The 23613-nt window shown below is 67.8% G+C and overlaps 1 protein-coding gene across 5 annotated transcripts; it reads left to right on the top strand.

The window, feature by feature from the left end:
- The first annotated feature begins 1026 nt into the window (after positions 1–1026).
- Positions 1027–20918, top strand: COL20A1 (collagen type XX alpha 1 chain). 5 transcript variants are annotated; one of them, XM_070051346.2, is made up of 35 exons: positions 1027–1129; positions 2203–2277; positions 3925–4035; positions 5353–5496; positions 5641–5793; positions 6686–6844; positions 6999–7118; positions 7434–7598; positions 7860–8024; positions 8193–8350; positions 8610–8739; positions 9006–9154; positions 9220–9343; positions 9451–9596; positions 10002–10131; positions 10205–10347; positions 10467–10599; positions 10862–11010; positions 11098–11227; positions 11566–11601; positions 11978–12116; positions 13590–13732; positions 14017–14126; positions 14408–14566; positions 14646–14723; positions 15156–15242; positions 16294–16389; positions 16478–16531; positions 16618–16671; positions 16926–16979; positions 17442–17513; positions 17922–17957; positions 18047–18113; positions 18202–18387; positions 20757–20918. In XM_070051346.2, the coding sequence occupies exons 1-35, from the start codon at positions 1114–1116 to the stop codon at positions 20843–20845; spliced, it is 3960 nt and encodes a 1319-aa protein (XP_069907447.2). In that variant the 5' UTR covers positions 1027–1113; the 3' UTR covers positions 20846–20918. The 5 variants fall into 5 exon arrangements, with proteins under 5 accessions (XP_069907447.2, XP_089163041.1, XP_089163039.1 ...); XM_089306915.1 differs by having other exon boundaries at positions 11563–11601; XM_089306913.1 differs by having other exon boundaries at positions 8130–8350.
- Positions 20919–23613: the final 2695 nt, after the last annotated feature.

Below are 23613 nucleotides of genomic sequence, written 5' to 3'. Positions count from 1 at the left end.
CTTTCTGGGGGGCCCAGGTTCCCCCCGCAGTGCGTGTCAGCCCCTGGGCCGGGTCTGGCAGGCAGCGGCGGTGGAGGAACGTGGCCTCGGCTCACCCCAGCCTGTGTCTGGGATCCGCTGTCTCCCACCGGTGGCCACCCGAGGGTCCTGTCCTGGTCAGCACTTCAGGGTGGATGAGCTGCAGGACACGATAAGGCAAAGGTGGCAGTCACAGGCCAGGCTGAAGCCATGGAGCCCTGCCTGTCGGGAGCGTGTGTGGACAGTGGCCTGGGAGCTGCCTCCCTGTGTGGCTGCCCCGCCTTGCGCCCATTCCCAGCCATCCGGTGTGGCCTGGCGGGAAAGCAGCGGGTCTCTGTGGGTCCCTGCCTTGCCCTTTCTGACCCCACCCGTGGAGGGGGAGAGCTCTGGGTTTGGGGGCTGCAAGACTTCCCCCACCCCTGGCCCCAGGGTCTCCCTGTCTAGGCCCTGCCATCACCGGTGGTCTGAGAGCACCGTGGGGGTGTTTGGGTGTCCCCATGGTGGACCGGACGCACTGACACAAGCTTGTGCCGGGGGCCTGTGACTGACCTAGTGGGGGTCTCGGGGGACCACAGCTTCACTACCCCAGGGCTGGCCCTGCTGCGTCCTGGTACACAGTGCAGGCTCGAGGTGCAGGGGTGACCCCGGCAAGGAGCCCATGCCGTCGGAAGGAGCTGGGGGAGGGTGGGGCACACGGTGGCTCTCGGGGAAAACAGCCCTTGCAAGGTGTCCTGGGCGGGGCTGTTGAGGGCTTGTGGAAAACCCTGGAGGACAGGGAGGCTGGAGTGGCCCCTGCTGCCATTGGCCAGGGGGCCCGGAGGAGCCCCCACCTGCTGCCTTCAGGTGGCGCCAGGTGTCTGCCTGCTCTTGGCCCGGGGCCACTGCTCTGCAGAGCAGGCGTCCGGCCTGCTGTCACGCTGGGACCACTGTGTCCCTCCTTGTCCGAGATACCGCCCTGGGCAGTGGTCAGGGAGGGTGGAGCCAGGGCTAGGGAGGAGGTGGGGGCTGGGCTGAGCTGTGACGTCTGAGGGGCCTCCCTTGAGCCCCTGCCTCGCTGCGGCCACAGCAGGACCAAGCTGACCAGGGACACTGTCCATGGACGACGGAGGAGGTCGGTGCCACCTGCAGGCCTGGGGCCTGGTGGGGTGGGGGTGGGATGCCAGGTCCATGGTCCGAGGCTGACCTTGACCTTTGGGGAGGGTTGGGAGAACTCCCCAAGGGGCTGCCCCAGGCTCTGGCTGAGCCCTGGGGTTTTAAACTCAGAGCGCCCGGCTTGTCTTCATGGCTATGTCCACTGTGCCTGAAAGTTTTCTGGGTGGGAGAGGCCACGTACCCAGCGAATGCTCAGGGGCGTGCACCTGGGGTCTCTGGTCATCTAGAGATGTGCCCACAGGTAGGGGTCTCCCAACCAGGACGCCAGGGCCTGGGTCTGTCCTGCCTGTCGCTAGTCACTGGGCCCCTCTGGGACCTTGATTTGAATTCCCTGGAAGGAAGCTCACATCGGGGGTGGGTGGCTGCTCCTACCCCTCAGGGAGGGGTTCCTGCCCTGGTGTGGACACTGAGGGCCTGAGGGGTCCCTGGGGAGGGGACACACACAGCACGGGCTGCGAGGAGCCTTCAGACGGGGCCTGGGAGGACCAGGGGAGCCCACAGGTGGGTACAAGCCCGCCCCCTGGGGTCTCCCTGCAGCGCAGGTGCAGGTGGGAGTCGGGTCACCTGGCCTCCCACGGCCCCAGCCCAGTGGAGAGGCACTCAGTACCTGAGGCGAGAGGCACTCAGTACCTGAGACGCGGCCTCTGGGCCTCCCTGCCCACCCCTGTCGCTGGGCCGCTCTCCGGCACCTGAACCAGGTCCCTTCGATTGCTGGGCTGAGGCTCGGGCTGGCAGGGACTCCACTCCCAGCCCTCCACAGCCCGGGTCACCCACAAACCAGAGCCCATGGACGGGCCCTCTGGCCACCGCCCGTGCCGGGCATGGGGTGGTCGCACAGGAGGCGCTGTCCTCGCGCAGCCGCTCTAGCTGTGTGGCTGTGAGCAGCCCTCCTGCCGACTTCAGCTCCAGCCTCAGGTCCTCGGCCCTGGCCAGCTGGGGGCACGGGTGAGGAGCTGTGGCTTGTGGTCAGGGAGGGGTCTGGCGGGTGGACAGGCGGCGGCCACAGGGCCACAGCGACTCCTCTCCTCGCAGGCCTTGTCAGGAGCCCCTGCCTCTGTCTCAGCTTCTGCCTCTGGCTGGCCACCACCCTGGGACGTGGGGGACAAGGTGAGTGGAGGGGGCTGCTTCCTGGGGACAGGGCCCCACCTGACCAGGCCACGTCTGCCCTGGGCCCCCAAGCTGATTCCGAGCAGCGCCGACAAAGGCTCTGGGCAGGACGCCAGGCGAGGTCTGCCGTGGCCCAGCCCCCTCCCCACTGGGCTTTGGGCTTAACCCGGGCTGCGTTGGGGGAGGTTCTGTTGTAAACATGGCGTGTGTGCAGTTCCGTGTGTCCCGGTGCCCTGCCGAGAGCCACCCCCAGCACTGGTCTGCAGAGGAGAGCCGCCCCTCCCCTGCACGTCCCACGCACGCCTCGTCCTCGGTCAGGGCCTCTGGACATCCCCTCCACGTGGCCACTTCCTGTTGGGCTTTTCAGTGGCTTCCCTTTTAGGGTGACGCGCGCCCACCGTGTGTGCGAGCCCCCAGAGGCAGGGGTGGGGTGGGGTCCCCACTGAGAAGCAGTGGCTCAGGTGGGTTCCGGTCAGTGGCTCTGGGTCCCGGGACCCCTCACAGCCAGGCTCCTGCCGAGGCTGCTGTGCTCCGGCCTCCAGGCTGGCTTGCACCTGTGCCCCTTGGGCCTCCGCTGCGGTCTCTGTGGTGGGAGTCAGGCCCAGATGGGGCAGGGCCCCAGGAATGGGGGAGTTGCCCAGGCGTGGCGCTGTGCCTGTCAGGCGGGCAGTCCCTGGGCCTTCTCAGTGGGACAGGCCCTACGGAGAAAGGAACCTCCATGGTCAGTTTTGGCCCAGTCCAAAGGGTTCAGGCAGAGCAGGGGTGCCGCTCCCTGGGGTGGGGTCCACACCAGATGGCCCTTCCCCGTGGCCTGCAGGGTGTGGCCACGAAGGGAGGGGGCAGCCCCCCGTGGGGTCTTCCCGTGGGCTGGCCCCAGAAGGGAGCTCGGGTGGGCCCAGTGGAGGAGCAGGCTGGGGGCTGCTCCTCAGGCCCCCCGACACAGGCTGGCCTTTCAGCCCAGCTGCGCCCACTCTGAATGGGCCGTTGTGTACCCGTGCCCCGTGGTCCTCAGCGGGGCGGCCAGAAGAAGCCCCAGCTCTGTCCCCATTTTCTGAAAATAGCTGCTCCCCACCCCGTGCCCCCGGAAGCTTCCCCGAGGCCGGCCCAGACCCCTGCCCCCTGCTCTCGCCAGATGGCCGAGGCCTCCCCCTCCGGCCTCGGCACAAGGGCAGAGCTGTGCACATGCTGGTGCGGCACTCACGCATGCGTGTGCACGGACGCGGACCCTGCGTTGTGCACAGGGACACAGGCAGCCACCAGCTTGGGAGCCTCTGCCCCCAGGGCCGCGTGCCCCAGCCGTGGCCTGGGCAGCTCGTGTGTGGCGTGAGCGGTGCAGGGTCTGGGTCTGCAGCTGCGTGGACGCTGGTCCAGCCAGGGCCCAGTGGCTGCTGCCTCTCAGGCCTCTGGTCTCACAGGGCTGTCACTCTCCCTCCCGGGCGCTGGCCTGGGCCTCCTGGGGCTAGAGGGGCCCGCCCTGGGGGCAGCCAGACCCCCCAGAGACCACCAGGGGTCTGGCCCCGTGCACCCCCAAGAGGCCAGGTTCTCAGCTCCTAGGGCAGGTGCCCCTGAAGCCCCCGCAGCTGGCTGGGTGGAGGCAGAGGCGAGCCCACCGGGGCCAGCCCTGACTACCACATCCTCGTTGTATAGCGAGTGGCCACCTGAGGCTGGCTGTGTTGCCCGAGGACCGGCTGCAAATGAAGTGGACAGAGGTAGAGGGCAGCGGCCTGGGCTACCTGGTGCAGGTGAAGCCCTTGGCAGGTACGAGGCCTGTGTCCACCTTCTCGCCTGTCCCTGCTCCTGCGAGGGGGGCAGGTTTCTCCCGCCCGTGCCTGGCATGCGGGGTGGGGGGGGAGGCTTGGGAACAGCCCGACTCTGTGGGTGGAGCTCTGGCCCCTGCTAGCCCTGTCTGGGGGGCGGGGCCGCGGTTTGCTGCAGAGGGTCCTGTGGGGCTGCTGCTTCCGGTCTCGGCGAGGGCCGGGGCTTAACCCGCACAGGAGACAGCAGTGCGAGCGTCTGAGTGGGCGCAGAGCGGTGCAGGCGTGGACACCCCGGACGGGGCCGTCCAGCTCTCCAGCCCCCACATGTCCACTCCCCTGCTCCCCGGCCCCTGCCACGCATGTCCACCCCGGCCCCTGCCATCCCAGTGTCCACCCCAGTCCCTACCATCCCAGTGTCCACCCCGGCCCCTGCCACCCCAGTGTCCACTCCGGCCCCTGCCACCCAATGTCCACCCCGACCCTGCCACCCCAGTGTCCACCCTGACCCTGCCATCGTTCCTCAGCTGTCTCATTCCATCGGCACAGCCAGGCCTGGCCGGCCGGTGCTGAGGCCTGGGTGCCTTGTGTCCTGTGGGGGGGCGCTGCGCGCTGCACCGACCCCTCTGCCCAGCTGTGTTCACTTCTGCTCTGGGGACCCCTGGCCTGCGGGAGGGGCTGGTGCCCGTCCCTGACTCTGCGGCCAGGGTCTCCCAGGGACAATGCCGCCCGTGTTCTCCGCTGGCTAAGGACTTGCCCAGCGTCCAGGCCAGACCCTGAGTGCACACAGCGACTCTGATGCTGTCCCAGGCATCACCAGGCCCTTGGACTGTCCCACGCGTGTCACCCTGTCCACGCTGCACTGCAGGCTGGTGGCCTTGCACACCCACCACAATGGCAGTGTTGACCCAGGGGGCAAGGGGTGGAGCCTCATGCCCTCGTGGCCTCTCCAAGGGTGGCACTGTCCAGGCTCGGGAGCCTGGCGGAGCCAGGCAGTGTCCTGCTCTGAGTAGCTGTGTGCTGGTCCCCTGTGCCTCAGCCTTCCCGTGTGTGAAATGGGTTTCCCGCTGACGTACTTTGGGGGTGCCAGGCACACAGCGGGTGTTCAGGGAAGGTCAGCGATCAGTGACCGCCGTGCTCCCCTGCCTCCGACAGGCAGCGCAGAGCTGGACCTGGGCCCCTGCTCTCTCAGCCGTGGTGGGCACGGACGCCTGGTCTGGAGGGGCCATTCCTCCCACTCTGGAGGTCTGGCTGCCTGGAGGGCGCCCCTCCCCCCACCCACACACGTGCACACCTCACGCCCGCCCTCTCCCACCCCCAGGGGACGCGGAGCAGGAGGTGAAGCTGACCACCAAGACCCCCAGGGCCACTGTGGGGGGCCTGAGCCCCTCCAAGGCCTATGCCGCACAGGTGTTCCGGCTCACGGGCTCGGGGCCCGTCCTGCTGGCTCGGCGGGAGTTTGTCAGTGAGTCCTCGTCCCCCCTGGACTCCCACCCTGGATCCTGAGGCCGCCGCGGCCACACCTCCTCCCCCAGCATCCCCGGGGCCTGTGGGGGGTGGTGGGCAGGCAGCCCTCAGGGCCCCTGACTGTCCTCCCCTCCGGCTGCAGTCCAGGCCCTGAGGAGCAGCTCGGTGAGCAGGGGCGTGGCCCAGGAGCCCAGCCCCACCGGCGGGGGCAGCCCAGACCCTGAGCAGCCGCGGGAGCTGGGAGGCCCCCCAAGCAAGGGTCCGCCTACGCTCGGGGGGCCCAAGTGGAGCGAGCGTGAGTTCTGTGGGCCAGGAAGTCCCACCTCCCACCTGGCCCCACACTCCCCCGCTTTGGCCTGGGCTCGTCTGTCAGGCTCCTGGGCCTCCCCACACCCAGGCCTGACCCCCAGCCTGGGCCTGGGAGCTGGGCGGTGATGGACAGGACCCCCCAGAGGTGCCCACGTGGAGCTGGCCCAGGGGGGCCCCGGGGGGGAAGGCCCTGCCCAGCCAGCCCAGACCCTGGTGAGAGGGTGGGGCACAGACAGATGGGGGGCGTCAGTCTGCCATGGCCCCCATAGGCAGGGCCGTGTCCCCCAGAACTCGCACGTCCATGGCTCGTGGCCCTCAGGTGGGGCCTGCCCCCCTCACCGTACTGGGCCCCTCCTAGTCCCCGCGACACAGGGCAGAGCCTTGAGGGCAGGCTGGACTGTGGACTTGGGGAAGGGGCCACTGTGACCACGCCTGGGGTCTCCCTGGGGTCTGCCCTGGATCTGTCTGGGCAACACTAGGGAGCCTGGACCGAGGTGGGTGCTTGGTCTCCAGACAGCTCCACAGGGTGCCTGGCACTGTCTGCAGTGCTGACCCCGAGTCAGCCCCCGGGGTGCGGGTGGGAGGGCAGGGGTGGCCATGTGCCGTGGGTTATCGTCAGCCATCGGTGTCCACCCTCTGCTGCCGGGGGATGGTCCAGTTGGCCGAGACCACCGCCCAGGGGCCACGTGGGGCTTTCCAAACCTGGGGAGCCCTGAGGCCCTCGGGACCCCGGTACCTGGGGCCCAGGCTCACCTCACTCTTGAGGACCACTGGCCCCTTCCCCAGGAAGCCCCAGGGGGCTGGAGCTGGGCCCAGAGGGTCTGGGGTCTTGCTGTGGTAGTGAGCCTGGCCCAGCACCTCCCCCTCCCCCAACGCAGCTGACTCCCAGTTCCGCTGCACACCCCCTACGCCCGCCGACATCGTCCTCCTGGTGGACGGCTCCTGGAGCGTCGGCCACGTCCACTTCCAGCAGGTCAAGGCCTTCCTGGCCAGTGTCATCGCGCCCTTTGACATTGGGCCGGACAAGGTGCAAGTAGGTGGGTGCTCCCGGCCAGGCCCGCCCCTCCCGCGGCCCCCTGGGCGGAGACCACGGCCTCGGCCGTGCTGTGCTGCCCTGGCTGGCCTCCCTCTGCTGGCTGGGAGCAGTGCCTCGCCGTGCGGCAGCCCTGGAAGCTGCCCCCTCTGCCCCAGGCCTGACCCAGTACAGCGGAGACCCCCGCACCGAGTGGGCCCTGAACTCCTTCGGCAGCAACGAGCAGGTGCAGGACGCCATGCGCCGCCTGCGCTACAAGGGCGGGAACACGTTCACAGGTGCGGCCGCTCCGCGCCCTGCCCAGGAAACACCCCAGGCCACACCCCCTGCCTCTGCCGGGTGCTCTCCCCAGCTGGGGCTCCTGCGGTCCAGTTTCTGGTCGGCTCTGCACCCTTGGGTGCTGGCGGGTGGCAGGCGCGGGGGCTGCTGCCTTGGCAGCCAAGGGCAAGGGGCCTTCTGCCCCCCTGGCGCCCGCAGCATGAAGAGGCAGGACGGCCCAGGACAGGGTGCCCCAGGACCCATGCTCGCTGTGGGGACAGTGCCTGGAGGCAGGGTGCCCGGGCCTCCCATGACCTCGCTCCTGATGGCCCCAGGCCTCGCCCTGGCCCACCTGCTGGACCAGAACCTGAGGCCAGAGGCTGGGCTGCGTCCCGAGGCGGCCACAGTGGTGCTCCTGGTGACGGACGGCAAGTCCCAGGATGACGTGCGTGCGGCTGCCCGCGTCCTCAGGGAGATGGACGTTGATGTCTTTGCCGTGGGTGAGTCCCAGGCGGCCCCGCCCTTGGTCGGGCTTCTCACTCCTCCCCTGCCGTGGCCCCGCCGTGTCCTCTGGGCCTTGGCTTCTGTATCCCCGGGCTGGGGAGGGCCAGGCAGCACAGGGTCCCCCTCAGCCCGGAGCAGCCCCAGGGCTGGCCCCTGTGCCGGCCACCCACCCGCTCTGTGCCATGGGTCAGTTGTGGAGGCAGAGCCCCCACTTCCCCCTGGACGCCCCAGCCTCAGCCCGGGGGCCCTGCACGCAGGTGTGAAGAACGCAGATGAGGCCGAGCTGAAGCTCCTGGCGTCCCCACCGCTGGACCTCACGGTGCACAGTGTCCTGGACTTCCCGCAGCTGCGCACTCTGGCCGGCCTGCTCAGCCGCCTCATCTGCCAGAAAGTCCAGGCCAGGGGCCTGCCCAGGGGCACAGGTGAAGGGCGGGGCCGTCAGCACCCCCGGGGCCCCCGCCACCCCCAGGACTGTCCAGGGCAGCCGGGAGGGCCGATTTTCCTGTCCCTCTTCATGTGGCCACCAGGGGGCGCAAGCAGAGCTCGTAGTGGACTTCGGCTGAGACCCCTGACTGCGGCCTCCACACCAGTCCCACAGACGGCCCCGGACCCGCTCCTCGGGCCCAGTGGCCTGGTCGTGGCCCAGGTGACCTCCTCCAGCATTCTCTTGTCCTGGACTCCAGCCGCACAGCCGCCCCTCAAGTACCTGATCGTGTGGCGGCCTTCCAGGGGCGGGGCCCCCCAGGAGGTGAGAGGGGCCGGGGACTGCCAAGGCTGGGCAGGGGTCACCAATGACCGCGTCCATGCTGAGAACCGAGGCAGATGCCCCAGAACACGGTTGTGGAAGCAGCGGGGGCCAGTGCAGGGGTGAGCACAGCACAGGATGGGATGCGTCGGGTGCTGGGGACAGGACAAGGAGGGCAGTGTCCCGTGCCCTACCCGTGCACTGGCGAGGCGTCCCGCCGGCCCCAGCGGTCACTTCCTGCCTGTCTGTCCCTCTGTCCCAGGTGGTGGTGGAGGGGCCCGCGTCCTCGGCCGAGCTGCACAACCTTGCCCCCAGCACTGAATACCTGGTCTCCTTGCGTCCTGTCCACGAGGGCGGGGTCAGCCAGGGCCTGCAGGGCCTGGTGACCACAGGTAGGTGGGACCACCCCTCCCCAGCTCTCTGTCCACACGGATGTGGCCGTTAAGCCGCTGGAAGCCACGTCCCTCCCCTGCTCAGGGCGAAAGGCCCCAGACAGGACCTTGGGGTGGCCCGGGACGCTCAGGCCATGGGGAAGCTGGGACAGCGACTTGGGCGTCCGTGCCCCGCCCCCGTGCGTCCAGCCAGGCGCCGCTGGCCCGGACTCGGTGGGGCCCTTCCGTCATCAGAACAGGGCCCTTACGGTGGTCGCCCCCCCCAGCACCGCTGCCCCCGCCCCGGGCGCTGACTCCGGCTGCAGTGACACCCAGGAGCATCCACCTCACCTGGCAGCCCTCGGCCGGGGCCACCCGCTACCTAGTGCGGTGCTCACCCACCGCCCCCAGGGGCGAGCAGGAGACTGCGAGAGAGGTATGGGGCGCCGGGGCGGGGCAGACAGACGGGCGGGGCAGTGGCCTCAGCGCTGTGCCCTCCAGGTGCGGGTGACGCAGCCCCAGGTGCTGCTGGACGGCCTGGAGCCAGGCAGGGACTACGAGGTGACCGTTCAGAGCCTGCGTGGGGTGGAGGCCAGTGAGGCCCAGGCAGTCCACGCCAGGACCCGTGAGTGTGCCGCCCCAGGCCGCCTGCACCCTCCCCCATTCTGGTTCCTGAGCTGTCCACGGGGCTGGGACCCCAGACCCCTCCTGAGGCCGTGCTGTGCTCCGCAGCTGCCCTGGAGGCCCTGAGGGACTTGGGCTTCACAGACGTGAACCACGACTCAGCACGTGTGTCCTGGGCACGCGTGTCCTGGGAGGCCCCGCCAAGGCTTATCAGGATCAGCTACGTCTCCAGCGAGGGCGGCCATTCAGGCCAGGTGAGAGCAGACCACGGGGGCCTGAGTGTCCTGGGCGGTCACAGAGGGACTTGGCATCCACCCATGGCCCAGTGCCTTCAGCCCCACCCCTGAGCCCCTCCTGCAGCCACCCTAACCCCTCCATCCTGCACGGGGGTCTCCCTAGGCTCGGCCTCCAGGGCCCAAGTGCAGTGGGTGTCTGAGGCAGGGTGCAGGCGGGAGCAGAGAAATCGGGGTCACCGTCAGTGGGGCCACAGTGAGGGACGCCTGGCACCCGGTGTGGGGAGGCAGCCCAGGCCCGGGCCCGGGGCGCAGTGGGCTGATCCTGTGCCAGTTCCTGCCCACTGCGCACGTGGGCTCCCAGGCCTGTCCTGGCTGTAGGGCCTGGCTCTCCATCCCTCTGGGCTGCCCGTGTCCCCTCTGCAGGTGGAGGTCCCCGGGAACGCCACCTCGGCCACTCTGGAGGGCCTCCGCTCCTCCACCAGGTACACCGTCCACGTCAGCTGCCTCTACCCTGGGGGCAGCTCTGCCACACTGACCGGCCACGTGACCACGAGTGAGCGATGGGCTGGTGCTGGGCGGGGCCGGCAGTAGGAAGCAGGTGCCCAGACAGCCCCTCCCTGTTCCAGAGAAGGCCCCTGGCCCCAGCCGGCTGTCGGTGACGGAGCTGCCGGGGGGTGCGGTCCAGCTGTCGTGGGCGGCTGCAGCCTCGTCCGGCGTCCGTGTCTATCAGATCAAGTGGACGCCCCTGGGAGAGGGCAAGGCCCACGAGGTGTGGAGTGGGAGCGGGCCGGGGTGGGCCCCGTGTGGACCCAGCCGGGTCGTGCATGTCGGGGACACCTGTGTGCAAGGCCCGGCTGAGCTAGGTGGACCCTGAGCCCTCTCCCCCAGCTCTCCGTCCCAGGGAACCTGGCCACCGCCGTCCTGCAGGGCCTGGGGACGCAGACAGAGCACCAGATCAGCATGCGGGCCTACCACAGGGACGGCGCACGCAGTGACCCCGTGTCCCTCCACTACACCCCCTGTAGGTGACCCCTCCCCTACCCCAGGGGACCCCACTCACCCACTCCACAGGCCTGGGACCCCTCAGGTGCGCCTGGGGTGGGCCAGGGCCCAAACCCCTGTCCTGGGAGACCCGCCACTGCGGGGGGGCCTCTCGGGCAGCGGGGCTCGGGGAGCCCATGGTGCCAGCAGGTTCCAGGCCCCCCGCTCTGGGTCGGGGCTGCTGGACTGGTCCTCTAGCCCTCCCTGGAGGCCCCGAGCCCCACCCAGGTGTGCTCCCCCAGCCGCAGTGAGCAGGAGCCCCCCATCCAGCCTGGCCCTGGCCTCCGAGACCCCCAGCAGCCTGCAGGCCAGCTGGGCACCACCCCATGGCCACGTCCTCCACTACCGGCTCTCCTATGCGCCGGCCTCCGGCTCAGGGCCAGAGCGGTCGGTGAGTCTCCGGAGGTGTGGGACCGCCCATCACCCATCTTCCGAGGTGGGATCGAGGCCCGGTGCTCAGGTGACCCCGCCCCCCCAGATCTCTGTGCCAGGGACCAGGAACAACGCAACCCTGCAGGACCTGCTGGCTGCCACCAAGTACCGGGTCCTGGTCTCAGCCGTCTACGCGTCAGGGGACAGTGTGGCTGTGGCAGCCACGGGCCGCACTGGTGAGTGGGCGCTGGGACCCCAGCCCTGGCCTCCCATGCGGCCCAGCCCCCCAGAGCCGGCAGCCATCAGACGACCCTCCCAGGGTGCAGTACCCAGGGGCCCCTGGCCTCGGCCTCAGCCCTACTGGACTGTGTGTTCCCTGGCACAGGCCGGGCACCGTCCCGTCCCTGCGTCCCCACTCCAGGCCTTGCGGGCAGCAGATAGGGACAAGGCAGAGGCCACCGTGGGCTGTGGGAGGGGTGGCCGTTGCCCATGAAGCCCCCTACGGTGGCTCATTGGGGCACGGGATGGGGGGCCCAAGCCCCTGCCACTCACCCTGCTCTCTGCCCCCCAGCAGCCTGCCCCCCACTCCACACAGACGGCCTCCTGCCAGGTAGGTCCCGCCCTGCCCTTCAGGGCTGGGAGCCTCCGCCCCCAGGGAGAGGCTGAGTGGACACCACCTGGCTTCAGGGACATGGGCGGGGGGCTTCCCTGAGCAGAGACGGCGCCCCAGGTACAGGGAGGAGTGGCCAGAGCCCATGGTGAGGGCCCCGTGAGTGCTGGGGCCGCAGCTGCTCTGAGCCCGCACAGGGACCAGGGGCTGCTGACTGGAAAGGGGCCTTGAAGGGGTGGGGCCTTCCTTCCGTGCTGACCCAGGCAGAAGCCCGTCCCTCCCCAGCCCCAGGGCGCCCCTCCCCCACACCCCCTGCTCCCTGCCTCCCCCCGCCCCCACCCTCAGGTGGTCCCTGGATTCCCTCCGAGTCCCACAGGGTTCGACCTGATGGTGGCCTTTGGCCTGGTGGGGAAGGAGTACGCGTCCCTCCGGGGCGTGGCCATGGAGCCCTCGGCGCTGGGCGGGACTCCAACCTTCACGCTCTTCAAGGATGCTCAGCTGACCCGCAGGGCCAGGTTCGAGGGCAGAGGGTGCTGGGACCCGCAGTGGGCAGGGCACGGGCATGAGGAGGAGACACCCCCACCCTGGCAGGCAGGGCAGGCGGCGGCTCCCGGGGCCCAGCAGCCCTGGAGACCCTGGCGTACGTCGCACTGTGGCCGGAGGAGGGGTGGACAGCGTGTCCTGCTGTGGGCCACTCTCTGCTCCTGCCCCGGACAGAGCAACCTGCCAGCTCCACGTCCCTGAGGGCCCCTTGGACACAGGGCTGTGGTAAACCAGAAACTCGGACCACCCACATCACAGCCGCTCCTAGGGCGCGTTGGCCAGAAAGGGGAGCCACGCTGGCTCGCAGGAATTCCACAATGAAGACATAAACGTTTATACGAGGACATTAAACGGCCGGGGAGCAGGCGTCAGAGGTGACCCTGCAGGCCAGGTGGGGCTTGGTCACAGGGCCCCGCCCCAGGCTCAGGGGCCAGAATCTCTCCCAGTGCATTTTCTCCCCACTGGACTGGCAGCAGCATAGGTGTGGCAGGTGTGGCGGGCGTGGCAGGTGTAGTGGGTGTAGCAGGTATAGTGGGTGTGGCAGGTGTGGCGGGTGTGGCAGGTGTAGTGGGTGTAGCAGGTATAGTGGGTGTGGCAGGTGTGGCGGGTGTAGTGGGTGTGGCGGGCGTGGCGGGCGTGACAGGCGTGGCAGGTGTAGTGGGTGTGACAGGCGTGGCAGGTGTAGTGGGTGTGGCGGGTGTGGCAGGTGTAGTGGGTGTAGCAGGTATAGTGGGTGTGGCAGGTGTGGCGGGTGCAGTGGGTGTGGTGGGTGTGGCGGGCGTGACAGGCGTGGCAGGTGTAGTGGGTGTGGCGGCCGTGGCAGGTGTAGTGGGTGTGGCGGGTGTGGCAGGTGTAGTGGGTGTGACGAGTGTGGTGGGTGTGGCGGGTGTGGCAGGTGTAGTGGGTGTAGTGGGTGTGGCAGGTGTAGTGGGTGTGGTGGGTGTGGTGGGTGTGGCAGGCGTGGCTGGATCCACCTGCTCTTGGGCACCGACCCATCGACCCATCGCTGGGCACATCGAGGCTGATCCAGGTTTCCATCACCTGCCCCCTTCCTTCTCCTTGGCCTTTGGTCTGGTAGGAGCGGGGTGGGGGTGGGGTGGGAGTTCCACTGCGGGCAGGGGGCTGCAGGCTCTCCTCCCCCGGCCCCACCCCTCCCCCCAGGCCTTGGGGGGAGGCGGAGGCTGTGTGCTGGGCCAGGTGCCTCCGGCTCTTCCTGCTGAGTTCCCGACGTCCCAGGTACCTGACCTGCCCCGTGAGACTCATGGGGACTCCCGGTGTGTCCTGGGAGACCCCTGCCCTGTGACCCCACCAGTCTGGGCTCCGAGCTCTGTTTGCAGCTGGACAGGGAATGCAGGGGTCCCCCATGGCCGGCAGAGCAGCCTCGGGCGGCAGGGCTGGGGGCCTGGGCTGCCCTGCTGTCCACTCAGGCCTGGCCGTGCCCGCAGCGACGTCCAGCTGGCCGCCCTGCCTCCGGAGCACACGGTCGTCTTCCTGGCGCGCCTGCTCCCCGAGACGCCCCGTGAGGCCTTTGCGCTGTGGCAGATGACGGCCGAGGACCTGCAGCCAGTCCTGGGGGTGCTGCTGGACGGTGACCTTGGGCCCCCAGTCCCCTCCGGGTGGGCGGGGGGAGACTTGTGGGGCTGGGGGCGGGGCCATGCTCCGAGGAGCTCAGGGCAGCCCCAGGGGAGTCAGCGCCGCCCCAGCGGGGGCCACCATCCATGCCCGGGGCACCTCCAGCCGGGCATCCTCAGGGAAGCCGCTCGCTCTGCTGTCCACGCCTGGGACACCCCCAGGCTTCCTCCGAGGGCTCGGGTGCGGCGTGGGCTGGCTGCTGCCCGCACGGGCACTCACTGCCGCCCCTCCCCCGCCCAGCCGGCAGGAAGTCGCTGACCTACTTCAGCCACGACACCCGGGCCACCCTGCAGGAGGTGACCTTCGACCTGCAGGATGTCAGGAAGATCTTCTTCGGGAGCTTCCACAAGGTCCTGCCAAGGCCGCAGCGCCCGCCCGGCCCCGGCCCCGGCCCCGGGAACTGGCCTGTCCGGGGCCCCTGCCCCGCTCTCCCCGCTCTCCCCGCCGGCCTCTGCCCCCTGGCCTCTGCCCTCTGTCCTGTGGTCCTTGCCGTGCTCTGGGTCACAGCGTCCCCGCCCTTCTCTTTGGGAGGCCCTGCAGCAGGGTCCCGGGCAGGGCCTGGGGAGGGGTTTCCCAGAGTGCGGGGGGAGTGGGGGCCCGGCCTCGGGAGCCCGCTGTGCTGTCTTGTCAGGTGCACGTGGCTGTGGGCCGCTCGAGGGTCAGGCTGTACGTGGACTGTCGCAAGGTGGCCGAGAGGCCCATCGGGGAGGCAGGAAGCCCGCCGGCCAACGGCTTCATCACCCTGGGCAGGCTGGCCAAGGCCCGGGGCCCCCGGAGCAGCTCGGCCGCGGTGAGCCTGGGCCTCCGCTTGCCAGGCTCTGCTGGCCTGACGGGTGGGGCTGCGTCCAGCTGACTCCGCCGCTTCCCAGTTCCAGCTCCAGAGCCTGCAGGTCGTGTGCAGCGACACCTGGGCCGACGAGGACCGGTGCTGTGAGCTCCCCGCGGCGGTAGGTGGCAGTGTGGCCCTGGCCACGGGGCCTGGTGTTTGCAAAGGGAACGGCCACGCCAGGGTCCCAGGGAGATCAGGGCGGGCCTCCTGGGGAAGGTGGCTTTGGCTGGGGGTGGGAGTCCTGGGGACAGGCCAGGCCCAGCAGTTGCTGGGTCTCTGGGGACCCAGCCACACGGTGCAGAGGCCAGCAGGGCCAGGCCGCAGCAGGACTTGGCTTTGGGCCATTGTGTACAGAGGCCCTTGCAGCCGCCCGGCGCACCTGGTGCTGAGCCTGGCCTGGCTGTGGGCTGCGAGGGCAGTGGGGGAGGGGAAGGCCCTCCACACCCCCTCCCCGAGGGAGGGTCTGGCCCCAGCTCTGCCTGGCTGAGCTCCAGGGTTGGGCAGAGCAGGGACAGCGGCCAATGAGTGAGCAGGACCTCTTTCCTTCCAGAGGGATGGACAGACGTGCCCGGCTCTCCCCTCCACCTGCACCTGTTCCTCCGAGACCCCGGGGCCCCCAGGGCCCCAAGGACCTCCCGTGAGTCCGGGAACCTCTCCTGACCTAAAGCTGCCATTGGTGGAAGTGGGGTAGGCCCGCCCACCACAGCCCAGCTGCCTAGGGCAGGCAGGACACACTCCCTGAGTCTCCACCCAGCCCTTCTCTTCCCGTGGCCAGGCCTCCCTCCCCCACCCTGGCTTCATGCACAGGGCGCTGACCACCACCCCCGCTCTGGGATCCTGCGTGTCCCCGTGTCCCTGTTGGGAGGCCCAGGAGCAGCTGGTCTCCAGGACTGAGCTGGTGGCCTGCCCATCCTGGGTGCCCCTTCCGCCCAGGCCTCCAGGGAGGGGCCTCTCCGAGCTGGGGACCTTGTTGCAGGCATCAGCAAAGCCCCTCACTGAGCAGGGGATCCCCGGGCTTCGCCTAGAGGGGGCTGGGGTCTGAACTGTGAGATCTGTGAGCCGGGCAGTGAGAGGGAAGGGTGGGCCAGGGTGTCGTGGCCCTGGGGGTTGGGCCCAGGGCTGGGTGGTGCTGGGGGCTCAGCCCTGCCTCTTAGGACCCAGGGTGACCCTTGGGGAGCCGGGGGCTGGGCCCAATCGCACCTGCTGAGAAAGGACCCCACAGTCAGGCAGGGGTCCTGAGAGGCCAGGCAAATGGAAGGGGTGGCCTGGACCCCTCTCACCCTGGCTGGGCGTGTGGCCCTGAGTCATGTCCACCCAGGCCTGGGTGGGCTCCTGCCTCCGGAGAGTTCTGCACACAGCCCTGCACTTGCCTTGAGGGGAGGGCGTCCTGTCCTGGCCGCCAGCCTCTGCAGGGGAGGCGCCCCCCCCCCATCCCACTGAGTCCCTACGGAGTCCCCCTCATGTGCCCACCCCACCCCCTGCATTTGCGCTCTCTTGGAGCCCCCGGGGGTTTCTTGCTGTCCCCAGAGGGGCTGGGTAGAGCCGCCCTCGCCTGGAGCCTCTGCCGCCATCGTCAGCTGGGTCTCAGCGGAACCCTCCCAGAGCAGAGCCGGGCACTGCGCTCCCTGGTGAACAGGAGGGCCGCGGGGGCTGGGCCAGCTCAGGCCCTCCCCCACCTATGTCTCCAGGGAGAGCCGGGGCCACCTGGACAGACTGGACCTCAGGGCCCTGGAGGTCAGCAGGGGTCGCCGGGGACGCAGGGCCGCACTGTCCAGGGGCCTGTGGTACGTGACCCCTCCCTCCCTTGTCCCCGCCCCTTCCCCGCCATTCCCTCCTCCCTGACGCCCCGTCCATCTCTGCCCCCACCCCCAGGGTCCAGCAGGGGTCAAAGGAGAGAAGGGGGACCCTGGACTGCCCGGCTTACAGGTGCGGGGCCGGTGAGGGCCTTGGGCAGGACTGTCCTCTGAGAGTGACCCCGGCCCCTCCTGGCAGCCCCCTCTGTCCTGTTCCAGGGCCACCCTGGACCACAGGGCCCCCCCGGGAGAGTTGGCCTCCAGGGACCGAAGGTACTGGCTCTGCCCCCACGGGTCCTGGAGGTGGAGGCTGGGGTTGGGTTTGGGGAGGGGCTTCCTCCTCTACCCCACCCCAAGGCCTGGCCAGGCAGGAAGGGACTGAGGCCAGCCCCAGGGAGAGGTGGCCCTGTCGGTCACTGTCACCATGGGGGGGCGTGGTGTGGCATGTGGGATCACGGGGTCGGCTAGACTGGCGGCCACCCTGGAGGCTGTGGGGGACCCACCCCAGCTCACGCCTTCTCCCACAGGGAATGAGAGGCCTGGAAGGCACAGCTGGCCTGCCTGGCCCCCCCGGCCCCCGGGTAGGTGCTGGCTCCACCGGCTCCCTGGGGCTCCCTGGGGCTGCACAGGGGCCAGCCTGGGAGGGAGAGTGGACGCTGTGCCCACCGCTGTGTCCTGCTCGTGTCCTGGGGGTCGATGCCTTCTCTGCCTCCCCTGGGCTCCTGGCCGGGCGGGGCCAGGCTGGCTGTGGGGTTGCAGCCCCCACCCTGGTCAGTCCCTGGCGCAAAGGCTGGGGAGTGGGAGTCGGGGCGCAGCTGAGAGCCAGCCAGAGCCTCCGGGATGTTGTCCCAAGCCAGCAGGCTGCCCCTGGGGAGCCCCACTCGTCACACTTGGGTCACTGGAGCTCCCTGCAGCTGGAGGCGGGGCCTGGGCCAGGCTGGGGGTTGGGAGCGGGGAGGGCCCTGCCACAGGGAGGGGGTCTGGAGGGAGGGGGAGCTGAGGGGCCCCAGGACTGGAGCCAAGCCCCTTCTGCACCTTTGCAGGGGTTCCAGGGCTCGGTGGGGGCCAGGGGCGCCAGTGGGGAGCGAGGGCCCCCAGGGGCTGTGGGGCCCACGGTAAGTCCCCTCCCTGGCTGCCGTAGACAGAGGCCTGTCCTAAGCCCCAGCCAGGGCTCCGTGTCGGGCTTGTGAGACTCCACAGAGCCAGGGCTGGTTCTGCCCCACCCCATCCCGGCAGCCCCAGGGCGGGGCTCCTGCAGCTCTGCTGGCCCCAGGGAGCTGGAGGGGCCAGCACCGGCCTGGCTCCAGGCCCGCGGTGGGGGTCGCTGATCTGGGCAGCACGCCCAGAATACCCCGCAGGACTCTCTGCTGCGGTGTCCGGCCTGGGGCAGGCGGGGGCACAGGTGTCCAGGTCGCGGTCACTCCGGTGGGCACCGGCCTAGCATGGGCAGGACCCTCAGCTGCCTGTGGCTGCCGGCACTGCCTGGGGTCTCTGACTCGGCCCCCCGTTGCCTCCTGCACCAGGGGCTGCCGGGTCCCAAAGGAGAGCGAGGAGAGAAGGTGGGTAAGGCTGGGGCTGGGGGTCGGCGGCTTCCGGGGGTCCCTGCAGGGGGCCCTCGCTCAGCCACAGGCAGCACCGTCTCCTGCAGGGGGATCCCCAGTCCCTCACAGCCATCTTCCAGCTGGTGAGCCAGGCCTGCGAGTCGGCCATCCAGGGTGAGTGAGGCCCAGGAGCCGGTGCCGGCACCACCCCCTGGTCCCCATGTCCCTGCATGCCCCCTGCTGACTCTGTCCCCGCCCCCAGCACACGTGTTGAAGCTGAGCTCCTTCCTGCCGGAGACTGCCAGGCCCCCGATGCCCATCTTGGAGGAGACAGCAAGGCCGGAGGGGCCTGGGCGCCTGGGGCCCCCTGCTGTGCACAGCGAGGCCCTGCTTCCTGCAGCCCGTGCCCGTGGCCGCCGCCACTCTGTGGACAGAGGTGCCAGAGCAGGTGCTGCCCAGTCCTGGGCTGGGCGGGGCCTGATCCCTGCTGAGACACTGCCCAGCCTCGCACTCGGTCACAACGGGAAAGTCAAAGCTGCCTGGGCCTCTGGGGTCCTGTAGGGGCCCCTTCCCCAACCCCCAGGAAGCAGGAGCTGCCCCTCCCGACCACGAGAGCCCGGCTGCCCTGCTGCCCTCCCCGCCTCTTCCTCACACGCTCCCTCCCTCCCCTCGTGCAGAGGCCACAGGAAGCTTGGCCCGGTGACCATCAGCTCGTCCCCAGGCACCAGACGGTCGATGAGTGGATGGCTGGATGGACGGACGGACAGACGGATGGATGAGTGGATGGGTGGATGGGCAATGAATGGCATGTGGATGGCGGATGGATGATGGAAGAATAGACGGGTGGATGGATAGATGTCCCGGCTGGACAGATGGATGATGGATGAATGATGGACAGATGGATGGTGGAAGGGTGGATGATGATGGATGGATGGACAGATACATGGGTGGAAGGATGATGGGTGATGGATGGATGATGGATGACGGACAGATGGACGGATGATGGAGGGGTTGACAGGTGGACAGATGGAGGGGCCGGCCAAGGGAGCAGGAGCTAGAGACAGGCCCAGATGGAGAGCGCAGAGACCAATGGGGGGCATGGCCAGGCCTCACCAGAGTTGCACCCCTGGGCGAGGGCAATGTCTGTGTCTCGTGTGTTTGTGTCTTTTGTGTGCCTGATATGTTTGTATGTGGTTTGTTGTGGTATCTCATTTCTGTTGTGTGTAGTGTGTTGTGTATGGTGTGCTGTGTGTTATGTGCTGTGTGTAGTATATTCTATGTGTGCTGTATGCCATGTGTTCTGTGTAGTGTGTATGATGTGTTGTATGTAGTGATATGTTGTGTGCAGTGTGTTTGATGTAGCATGTTCTATGTAATGTGTATGTTGTAATGTATGTTTTATGTCATGTGCTATGTGTTGTATGTAGTGTTGCTGTGTTGTGTATGTTGTATTGTGTGCTGTGTATGTTGTGTGTTGTATGTATGTTGTGTCATGTGCCATGTGCTGTGTATTGTGTGTAGTGAGTGTTGTGTCATGTGCCATGTGTTGTGTATTGTATGTAGTGAGTGTTGTGTCATGTGCCATGTGCTGTGTATTGTATGTAGTGAGTGTTGTGTCATGTGCCATGTGCTGTGTATTGTATGTAGTGAGTGTTGTGTCATGTACCATGTGTTGTGTATTGTGTGTAGTGAGTGTTGTGTCATGTGCCATGTGTGTATTGTATGTAGTGAGTGTTGTGTCATGTGCTATGTGTTGTATGTAGTGTTGCTGTGTGTTGTGTATGTTGTATTGTGTGCTGTGTATGTTGTGTGTTGTATGTATGTTGTGTCATGTGCTGTGTGCTGTGTATTGTGTGTAGTGAGTGTTGTGTCATGTGCCATGTGTTGTGTATTGTGTGTAGTGAGTGTTGTCATGTGCCATGTGTGTATTGTGTGTAGTGAGTGTTGTGTCATGTGCCATGTGGTGTGTGTTGTATGTATGTTGTGTCATGTGCCATGTGGTGTGTATTGTGTGTAGTGAGTGTTGTGTCATGTGCCATGTGTGTATTGTGTGTAGTGAGTGTTGTGTCATGTGCCTTGTGGTGTGTGTAGTGTTGCTGAATGTCATATGTATGTTGTGTATAGTGCATCATTGCTGTGTGTTGTATGTATCATGTGTTGCATGCAGCATGTATGTTGTGTCATGTGCTGTGTCTCCTGTTTGTCAGGGGCCTGCCGAATCCTTCCCTTCCCTGACCGGCCTCAAGGAGCTGGGGACGGGAGGGGAGCCTGACTCAGTCCAGCCGAGTGGCCTGCGGCTGTGGGAGCCCCGTCCAGCCGCGGGGCTGCCAGGGGCCAGGGCCATTCTGTCCACGATGGAGGGGTGGCAGCAGGGGTGGGGCTCACGTTTACCCAGGGACACCTGGCCCAGGTGCAGGGGCCCAGGGGAGGGGCAATGGGGGCTTCAGTATGGAGAACCCGGGAAGCCTGGGGTGTGTAGGTGAGGGAGGCGGGGTCTGGGGTGATGCCCCAGGCAGACTCACCAGAGGGGCTGGGCCCAGGCGCAGGTGGGCTCAGGTTGCCATCTTCCAGTGGGTGCTGGAGCCAGAGCACGGCCAGGGCAGGAGGCCTGGGTGGGTGGGGCCATGGGCAGGACCCATGGAGGGGTCCATGGGTAGGGCCTGGGTGGGCGGGACAGAGGGCATGGCCTGGACGGTCAGGGCCTAGATGGGTGGGGCTGTGGGCAGGGGCCGTGGGCGGGGCCTGGTGGGCAGGGCCTGGGTGGGTGGGGCACTCCCCCGGGCCCCTGCCACACCTAATGCCCCTCTGTCCTGCCAGGACCCTCCATGTGCTGCCCGAGTGACCCTGCGCCATCTGCCCTGGGCTGGGCTGGACACCGGCAGGAAGAGCCCTCGGGAAGAAGCTGAGGGGGGGCGGGGGAGAGCGGGGACCTTCCCTCTGTAGAGCTTCCAAGCCCAATTAAACCACTGACAGCTGCCACTCGGTGTCCCTCGCCCTGGACGCTTACGCCCCAGGAGGCCTCCGCAACACCCGGTCTCGGGGGCGGGCAGTGGGTGGCTGGCGAGGGAGGAGCTGCTCCCGCCAGATTCCCTGACCCTTTCTCAGGCCCTCAAGCCGTGCTCTGTCCAGCACAGCAGGTGGTCTCCCATGGCGGGCAGTGAAGGGCCCAGGAGGTCATCCTGGCTGTATGCTGAGTCCAGACCCTGAGGCACCCCCGCCCCCGCAGGCCGCCCCCGCCCAGGGCCTTGGCACACCCGTGCCTCCTGCCAGCAGCCCGCCCCACACCCCATCCCCGGGTGCCAGGCTCCCAGGAAGTGCCCCCGAGGAGCGGCCCCATCACCCCAAGAGGCAGCCTCTGTGCCGGCCCCCAGGCGAGACCCCACACCCCCCTCGGGTCCTGGAGCCAGGCTGTCGTTCAGCAGAGGCTCCCGGCCCCGCCCTCTGCCCCTCGCTGCAGCTCCCTCCACGGCCTGGAGCAGGCTGGGACCCCAGACCCCGCTGACCCCAAGCAGCTGCGCGTGGGCCGCTCCGTCTGCAGGCGCCTTTGAGCCAGTCCAGGAGCTCTGGGGCGAGATCCCACATAGGCTCAGAGCAGCCGTGGGGACAGGGACGAGGGGTCCTCCATGGGGCAGACAGCATCTGCACACAGAGGGGTGCAGAAGTCCCAGTGACACACGCAGTGACACACGCAGTGACATGCGCAGTGCACAGTGACACACACAGTGACACATGCAGTGACAGTGACACACAGTGACACGCAGTGACAGCAACATGCAGTGACATGCACAGTGACACAGTGACAGTGACACACAGTGACACAATGACACAGTGACACATGCAGTAACAGTGACACACAGTGACACAGCGACATGCAGTGACATGCAGTGACACACACAGTGACAGTGACACAGTGACACGCAGTGACACACAGTGACAGCAACACGCAGTGACATGCACAGTGACAGTGACACACACAGTGACACACGCAGTGACACAGCGACATATGCAGTGACACGCACAGTGACACACAGTGACATGCAGTGACACACAGTGACAGCAACATGCAGTGACATGCACAGTGACACACGCAGTAACAGTGACACACAGTGACACAGTGACACAGTGACACATGCAGTAACAGTGACACACAGTGACACAGCGACATGCAGTGACATGCACAGTGACACACAGTGACACACAGTGACACACGCAGTGACATGCAGTGACATACACAGTGACATAGTGACACACGTTTTATTCACGCGAGGCTTTCTGCTCCGTGTCACGGGATGGACCTCAGAGCTGTAAGACACCAGGGCTCTGCACGGGGCTGGGGCACTCGGCTCTCATTCCCCCTCACAGCCACACAGGAGTGAGCAAAGACCCCGCCTTACCGCACCACCAAAGGTTCCAAAAGGAACCAGAACACAGCCCCGGGGCAGGACCCTCGGCGGTGACCCCAGGACAGACCGGTGACCCCTACAGGTGCAGGGGTTTTGCAGGGAGAGGACAGCACAGAGCCAGAATCAGGGTCTTGCACCCACGGCTGGGGGTAGCTCTCACCCCAGCAGCAGAGACGCGTGGTCACGGTGTGGGGAGGGCACGTCCAGGAGACCCCTCTCGACCCCCAGACACCTGCCGGGCCAAGGCCCCTGAACAGGTGCAGGCGAGCAGCTGTCACCTCCGGGACCACAGCAAAGAACCTGACCTGGGGAAAGAGGATCACACAGGACCCGCAGTGGACGTGGCCAGGGCAGAGGGGACCTCGCGGTGAGGGACGTGGCCAGGACAGAGGGGACATCACAGTGAGGGACGTGGCCGGGACAGAGGGGACCTCGCGGTGAGGGACGTGGCCGGGACAGAGGGGACATCACAGAGAGGGACGTGGCCAGGACAGAAGGGACATCACGGTGGCGGACGTGGCCGGGGCAGAGGGGCCATCACAGTGAGGGACGTGGCCGGGACAGAGGGGACCTCGCGGTGAGGGACGTGGCCGGGACAGAGGGGACATCACAGAGAGGGACGTGGCCGGGACAGAAGGGACATCACGGTGACAGACGTGGCCGGGGCAGAGGGGCCATCACAGAGAGGGACATGGCCGGGACAGAGGGGACATCACAGAGAGGGACGTGGCCGGGACAGAAGGGACATCACAGAGAGGGACGTGGCCGGGGCAGAGGGGCCATCACAGTGAGGGATGTGGCCGGGACAGAGGGGACATCACAGAGAGGGACGTGGCTGGGACAGAGGGGACATCACAGTGAGGGACGTGGCCAGGGCAGAGGGGACATCACGGTGACGGACGTGGCCGGGACAGAGGGGCCATCACAGTGAGGGACGTGGCCGGGACAGAGGGCCCCGCGGTGAGGGAGCTGTCAGGACCCTCTCGCCTAGGCACCGGCGTGCAGGGAGAGCCCTGTGAGTACCGAAGCACGGGACCGGTGCCTGCAGGATGCGGTCAGACACATGCGCTCCACCCGCTGTGGGACAGCAGCCACACGGAGAGGCCCTCGGTGTGGACGGGAGCCGCACCATTCAGCAGGGCCAGGGCTGATGGCTCCCTGCACCTGGGCAGTCCAGGCAGCCACCACCTGCGCCCCCTCCAGGAGCCCAGAGCCCAGGCCTGGGCCCCCGGAAGCACTGGTGTTGCCCAGCGTCCTGTCCACACCTGGGG

Source organism: Oryctolagus cuniculus, chromosome 11 (assembly GCF_051225735.1).
Source record: "Oryctolagus cuniculus isolate XC-2025 breed Fujian yellow rabbit chromosome 11, ASM5122573v1, whole genome shotgun sequence".
Classification (NCBI taxonomy): Eukaryota; Metazoa; Chordata; class Mammalia; order Lagomorpha; family Leporidae; genus Oryctolagus; species Oryctolagus cuniculus.
The sequence above is the reverse complement of the archived record's forward strand: the minus strand, read 5'-3'. Positions and strand labels throughout refer to the sequence as shown.